Source organism: Nuphar pumila, chromosome 1 (genome assembly GCF_984573655.1).
Source record: "Nuphar pumila chromosome 1, dmNupPumi1.hap1.1, whole genome shotgun sequence".
Lineage (NCBI taxonomy): Eukaryota > Viridiplantae > Streptophyta > Magnoliopsida > Nymphaeales > Nymphaeaceae > Nuphar > Nuphar pumila.
The window spans coordinates 174,372,677-174,379,946 of NC_143249.1; the positions used below are offsets into that span (position 1 = coordinate 174,372,677).

The following is a 7,270-nucleotide window of genomic DNA, read 5'->3' on the forward strand; positions in this document are numbered from 1 at the left end:
CCTTGATTTCTTCTCTAGAGAGAGAGAGGGTTTTACAATGTTTTACGAAGAAGGAAAAAGAAGAAGATGGCGATGGAGCAATGTAGGATCATCTGTTGGATGTGCACAAAAGTAGAGAGAGAAGGGAGAGAGAGTGAGAGGGTTGATGTTCATGGCCTTCTCTAGGAAGAACTCTTTGCCTCCCTTGATTTCTTCTCTAGAGAGAGAGAGGGTTTTACAGTGTTTTACGGAGAAAGAAGAAGAAGACTTTGAAGAGTCAACATCATCATCGACTTTCTGGATAAAGGACATGTTTGTCATTTTTTTGAACAGAGAAAAAAGAAGACTTTGAAGAGTCAACATCATCCTCGACTTTCTGGATGAAGGACATGTTTGTCCTTTTTTGAACTAATTTTTTTTGAATGAAGGGCATTTTTGTCATTTTCTCAAACCATCACTTTATGAGAAGAATAGCAAGAAAGGGTACTTAAGTCTTTGCAACAACACCAGAGTACGATGCAAAGTTATGTCAACATACACGGAAATACGAGCCCTATGTGCTTGTATACGTGATGCTCATTCAAAGCCCCAAACACAGACGTGGGATTCAGTGAATCATCGGGGGCGAACATACACCACTGATGTCACCTTGTGTTGGGACGTTGCAAGTTCAAATCCCAATGATATCATTGTATAACTGGTAGGGGACTGCCTAACCCCAGCTTACCTTTCAACAAAAAAAAAATTTGCCAGTCCTCTGCCTCTTTTCTACCAACCAAAGGTGTGCCCTCTCAAGTTGACCTTCTAATTCGTACCAGCAGTCCTTCCGCACTTCAATCAACAAAATCTATAATACTAATAACCTAGAATTATGTCAGTTCGGGGGCTCCGCTTGTCTGGTAAGAACAGCTAGTTCCGTCACCTTGTGTTAGGACGTTGCAAGTTCGAATCCCAATGATGTGTATAACTGGTAGGGTACTGCCCAACCCCAGCTTGCCTTCCAACCAATTTTTTTTTTTGTCAGTCCTCTCTCCTCTCTTCTATTTTTCTACCAACCACAGGCGTGCCCTCTCAAGTTGACCTTCTAATTCGTACCAGCGGTTCTTCAGCACTTCAAGCAACAAAATCTCAACCGTTGCACCAAATGCACATCCATTTCATGAAAGCTGACGCCTTCTTGAGATGAAAACAGTAACAGAGGAAGATATAGATGGCCCGCTCTCATCCAATCCATAATACACCAAACTCCTCAAATCCATTGACTTGAAGAATGGCAGTTGAGATTATACATCTACTACACACACAAAGTAGAATTGGTTGGCGCTGCATAATTTTTTTCAGTCACCTTTTTCATCATCTTATTTGGCACACTTTGGTTTCTTCACTTACTGGCGTTTCCCGGAAGAAACATCAAAAACTTTGTAGCTAATTAAGAGAAACAACTTCCTACTGAAGGGAAGTCCTTGGTGAGTGTATATATATATATTGGCCTTTTAGAGTACAATCAAATGCAAGCACCTGAAAACTCAAGCATTCCGAATCAAGGAAATATTTCTCGAATCGGCAAGCTCAATACCAATGATTAGGACGACTGCACAAAGTTGGTCCCCAAAAAGAAGCAAAAATTACAGTGGAGAGAGACCAACCAGACAATTCAGATTTTTGAAGTGAAGAAACCGTAAAGCTTTTGCAAATTCAAGGAGTTCTGAATTCCAAGATAGATGGATTTCGGAAGTCCAGTATCACCAAACGAGAATCGCATCTGGCGGATGCCTGATGAGATAACACCGGGGTCCGAAAAAAACCGGGGTTCAATGTTCGAGCCTCAGACCGAGATGACTGAACCGCTGGAGAAGACGGGATACTTAACCACCAGCAACAACCCAATGCAGCAGGCGCGCCAAGACGCGCCGGAGAAGAAGCTCACGCTCTTTGCCCTCCGCCTGTCTTTGCTCGAGAAGATGGCCAGCGGGCTCGGCGCACTAGGTTTTGTCTGGGCCACAGTAGTCCTCCTCGGCGGCTTTGCAGTGAAAGTTGAGGTGATCGACTTCTGGTTCGTGACCATCATCCTTTTAATTGAAGGCGGTAGGATTTACAGTAGGAGTCATGAACTTGAATGGCAGCATGAAGATACATGGTCTCTCTCTGAAGCAGGAAAGCGCAGTTTCCTGGCCATTAAAGCTAGTTCGAGAAGATTGGTAGAGGCTCTCAGAAGCCCATTTTCTTCTGTTCTGCCGTACTTCAATAAACAATCGAATATCAGAGAAAATAAGCCTGATGATGATCACCCACAAAATAATCCTAGAAGGACATGGACAACATCCGAGGTCCCTCTGCTACCCTATTCCGGATGGGTTTTTGTGTCTAGAAACATAAGCAAGTTTCTTTACTGCTTTCAGCTGTCTGCAGCTACTGCATGTGTGGTGCTTTCCACGTTGAGGCTTCTCAGGCAAAACTTTGGTGAAAATGAAGGCATAGAAACTCTAAACCTTCAGGGTGCGTTGAATATATTTTACGGTCTTGCACTAGCCGAAGCTTTGGTGTTTCTGATAGAGAAGGCCTATTGGGAGTGGAAGGTCAGGATCAGGAAATTCCTGGAGCAAGTTAACAGGGAATGTGGCTTTGATGCCACTGGCATTGCATGGATCCGCCGGTTCTTCTACGATGCCTACTCAAAGAGCGTGAACGGAAGCATCTTTGATGGCCTGAAAATGGACCTTCTGTCCTTCGCCACGGAGCTGCTGCAGTCCGATTCGGTTGATGAGCTACTGACAGGCGCGCGCATGCTCGCGAAGTTCACCGCCATCGACCGGTTTTCCGCGGACACCTTCCGTCGGATCGGCACTTCGATGCCGGTGATGGAGCGGCTCGTCGAGATGTTGAACTGGAGCAGCCACAGAGAGGAGGAGAACAGGAAGTTGGCAGCCGTGATAGTATCAAAAATCACTGGGAAAAAGCAGAACTCGCTGCGTGTTGCTGGAATCCCTGGTGCCATGGAATCCATTTCATCGCTACTGCACGCAGGCAATGTCAGCCTTACAGATGATGGGATCCATCAGAAAGGAGTGGTTGTGGATGAAAGGAACTATGAGTATTCTGCATTCAATCTCCTAGGCTTGCTGATACTAAAAAAGCTTGCCAATGAGCATGACAATTGTTGGAAAATTGGCACAACTAGAGGTTTGCTAACAAAGATCATCAATTTCACTCATACTGGAGAGAGGCTGCTAAGGAGCAGTCGTGCAGTGGATTCACAGATAATGACGGTGAAACGATCACTGAAACTAGTTAAGAAGTTGACAACCACAACAGGTGGCACAGGAGCAGTCCTACGGCATGAAATTTCGAGCATAGTTTTCACTATCAGCAATCTGAGAGATATTCTGCAGTATGGGGAGAGATACAGAGAACTTCAGTCATTAGCGATAGATATCTTAACAAGTATGGCTCTAGATAATGGTGCAAGAGAGAAAATTGGAAGCACCGGGGGGATACTGAACCATCTGCTTGGTATCTTTTTCACGGAAGAACTGGTTGAAAGCCATGAGATTACGCGAAAACTAAAGACCAATGCCGGAGAAGCACTGGTAATGCTGGCATTGGAGAACCAACAGAATTGTAAGAGGATGCTAAAATTGGACGTCGTCGGGAAATTGGTTGAAGGTCTTCATGACAAGGCACTCTGCATAAATTCAGCCAGAATTTTGCGTAATTTGTGTGCATATGCAGGACCAGATTGTCAATGTATGTTAACAGAGGTCACTCAAGCTGCAGCATTTGTAAGTTCCTGTCTCAAAATTTCAGCCATCATATTGTTAGTCATAGTGGCCAAAAGGGCTAGACTACCAGCCTATGAGATTAGAGGCATCCTAAGGGCTGGAGCAGATCCAGTGATCGGATCCAAGTAATTTGTGCATGTTGCGATTTTCTGTGTTTTACACAAAATTAATGGACGGGTGGCGATTTTCTGTGTTTTGTGTGGCCAGAGTACTTTGCAAAGTAATGAGGCGATTGTTTTAGTAGATTTTAAATAATTATATAGCTTTTATTTTGGATAAGAAATAAAGACCGTTTTTTACTTTCTGCTGTCTCAGGTATTGAGGGCTACAATGTCAGCAGAGACCAAATCACAGGAAGTCGCAATTGGACTTGCAGCCCAAGTCTTCAGATTCACAAACGCTTCACAATTTGACAGAGCGCTTGCAGAAGCAGGCACAACAAAATCGGAATTGGCAGCAAAACTAGTGCAAATCTTGCAGCATTATACAAGGCCCTCAATCAAGGTGCCAAGGATGAGAAGGTTTGTCGTAGAATTAGTGATATCAATGATGGAAGCAGAAGTGAAAACCAGGCAGATATTCAAGGAGCTTCAGATGGAGAAAGAGCTCAAATGTGTTGCAGAAACTACTTCAGAACTTGAATGCTTTAATGTTTTTTCTGGCAGTGTAGGTCTGAGTCGACATGCAACCTCTCTCCACTCACTCTTAGATGTGGCACTGGAATTGCTGCACAACGCTCCAGCTGTTGAAGGAAACATTTGTTGAGGGAGGATCAGGTGCAATGTGATTGCACACTTTTTGTGTGCTGCTGCACCTGATCACCCTATGCTTGGGATGCAGTCTGTCAGCTATGGGGCCCAATAGTATAAGGATGGTCATATCGTGCAGCAGCATACAAAAAGTGTGCAACCATATTGCACCTGAACTTCCCTCACATTTGTTCGGACACTCAATTTGTTGTGTACTTGCAAAATTAATGTTTATTTTTTCCTCTCCCTTTCGCTTTTGGGCATCAAAGAAAGAATTTGTAATTGGTTTTTACACGTGTGTTGAAGGGATCAAAATATGATGTAAACTCAGGATCAGATTTACGATAAAAGACTAAGTTACTCCTACAAAAAAAACTTAGAAAGCAAGAAATAATGAAAAATATCAATTAAAATTACAGAAAAAAATGAAATCATCCATCAACTACTCCATACTAATCACTATAACGAGTATTTATAGTAAACAAAGAAACCCTAATGATAGATGGTGACAATGTGCTAAGAAGGCACATTGGTTGAAATCAGAGGAACTCAATACAAAATACTTTCACATGAGGGCCTTCTCGAGGAGAAGAGCTAATAAAATTGATAGGTTCAAATTCATCTCCTTGGTGAGCTCGGTTTTCAAGATTATCTCAAAGTTATTAGCTTTGTACATTAAGAAGCTTATCAACCATTTCATTTCTGATTCTCAAAATGCGTTCATCTTGGGAAGGAGATTACATTAGGCGTATATGGTGGCACATGAGGCTATACACTCCATCAGAGCTTCTAGTAAAAAATCTTTTATTTTTAAAAATTGATATTAAAAAAGCATTTGATTCCTTAGACTAGAGCTTTTTATTAAACTATATGCACGACATAGGATTTGAAGAATAATGGATAGTCTGGGATCATGATCTCTCTACAACCTCGAGTGTAGTATCTATTAATGGAGAGAATGGGGAGTTCTTTATGCCCTTGAGGGGTTTGCAACAGGGTGACAGACTCTTGCCCCTTCTCTTTATTATTGTAATGGAGACTCTTTCAATCATTCTCTCCTCTGTTGAAGTGCTTAAATTGTTTCAGGGTTGTAGAATCTTGTAGGTTGTCATAGTTTCATATCACACTTGCTATTTGTCGATGATTTGTTGATGTTTGGAAAAGCGAACATGTGGTCATTATGAATGGTTCTTAGAATCTTTGTAGAATGAGGGCGAAAGTCAGGTGTTGGTATTGAACTACCCATCCGGCGAGTTACAAAAGACAGTCTCGGATATATTTAATTGTCAGGTTGGGTCCCTACCAATGAAGTATTTAGGCTTGCCTTTGCATTTTGGTGTGTCAAGGGAATCACATTGAAGCAAGGTGGAAGATCGGATTAGGGAGAAAGTCCAGGCTTGCAGGACCCATATTTTATTGAGGTTGGGTCGTATTAATCTGGTCAAATTTAATATAATCCATATGGTGCTATGTTTTTTACAACTTTTCAGGGTGCCAAAAAATGTTGAAAAGTGGTTAAATGCTATTTTCCTACGTTTCATTTGGTCGGGTAGGATGAAAGGTAAATCTAACTCTTTGGTTAGTTGGTATCTTATCGCTCGACCTCTTGATCATAGGGGTTTGTAGATTCAAAATCTCCATTTATTCGATAAGACACATCTAGCTAAATGGTTATGGACAAATTGGAAAAAAGAGGGTAAGATCTCTATTATTTTTATGAAAAAATGCAATTTGGTCGGTTCGCCTTGGAACTGGTCGGAAAACCATAGATAGAAGAGGGGTTTGGGAGGGGTGGGTTATGGTCCTTGATGCCTTTTGTCAGGCCATTTACAAGGAGGTCAATGATGAAGGCTCTAGCTTTTTTTGGCAGAATTACTGGTGGGGTGGTTGTAGGCTCTATGATGCTTATCCATCTCTTTACGAGGCAGTGAGAGGCAAAATTTCATGGGTCCAACAAGTATGGTTGAACAACATAGTACTTGGGATATAGTGTTGCGCAGGGACCCAACAACACTAGTGTTTCAGTAATGGTCGACCCTCACGACTGAATTAGTGCATATCATCCTTATCCACATGGCACGTAGGGCTAACATATGTACATAGATCCAGATTTGGATCTAAAAATTAAAACTCTACCCATAAACCCACTACACCCTCTAGTACCACAAAATAAATTCTACTGGATACTAGAACTATTTGGATCCGTAGGATCTAGCTCCTACAAAATACAAAAAATAAAACAAAATTCACAAATAATTTTAGGTGGTTCAAAAAATTATAAAATTGGAACCATATATCAAAAGGGATTTTTTGAGAGAGGGTGTTGCGTGTGCACCCCCAGAACACGCACTGTAGCTACAGTGTGTATTCTAGGGTCCCCACTGAGTGCCACACGATGCTCAGTGGGGACCCAGGAACACACACTGTAGCTACAGTGCGTGTTCCTGGGGGGAACATATAACCTGCCCGCATTTTTTTGAGATGTATGAAACAAAAATCTCAAAAAATAAATATATGAAATGATGATTTTACCCTTAAGATCTGTTTGAACCCAAATGGGTTGAACGTGACTTGAATCTTCTTGGGTATGCTCTTTCGGATCGAGTTGTCAATGGTGGATCATCCTCTAGCTCCTTGCATATGTCGGAATGATCTGGATGCTCTGCATCAAAATATCTTCCTTGCTACACTAGAATTACAAGCCAAAGTTACAACTTTCTTATCAACAAGTCTGCTAGAAAGACTAAGTCTTTTCATCTCTTT

General features: G+C 41.9%; 1 protein-coding gene across 1 annotated transcript; it reads left to right on the forward strand.

Moving 5' to 3' along the window:
• The first annotated feature begins 1,700 nt into the window (after window positions 1–1,700).
• On the forward strand, window positions 1,701–4,523 carry LOC149851324 (uncharacterized). The gene is made up of 2 exons (XM_090008187.1): window positions 1,701–3,758; window positions 4,074–4,523. Exons 1-2 carry the CDS (start codon window positions 1,701–1,703, stop codon window positions 4,521–4,523), a joined length of 2,508 nt encoding a protein of 835 aa, XP_089864313.1.
• The last annotated feature ends 2,747 nt before the right edge of the window (window positions 4,524–7,270 follow it).

Coding starts and splice junctions, on each gene's coding strand:
- LOC149851324 (XM_090008187.1), top strand. CDS start 1,701: ATGGATTTCGGAAGTCCAGTATCACCAAACGAGAATCGCATCTGGCGG. Junction 3,759..4,073: donor TCACTCAAGCTGCAGCATTT/GTAAGTTCCTGT, acceptor CTGCTGTCTCAG/GTATTGAGGGCTACAATGTC.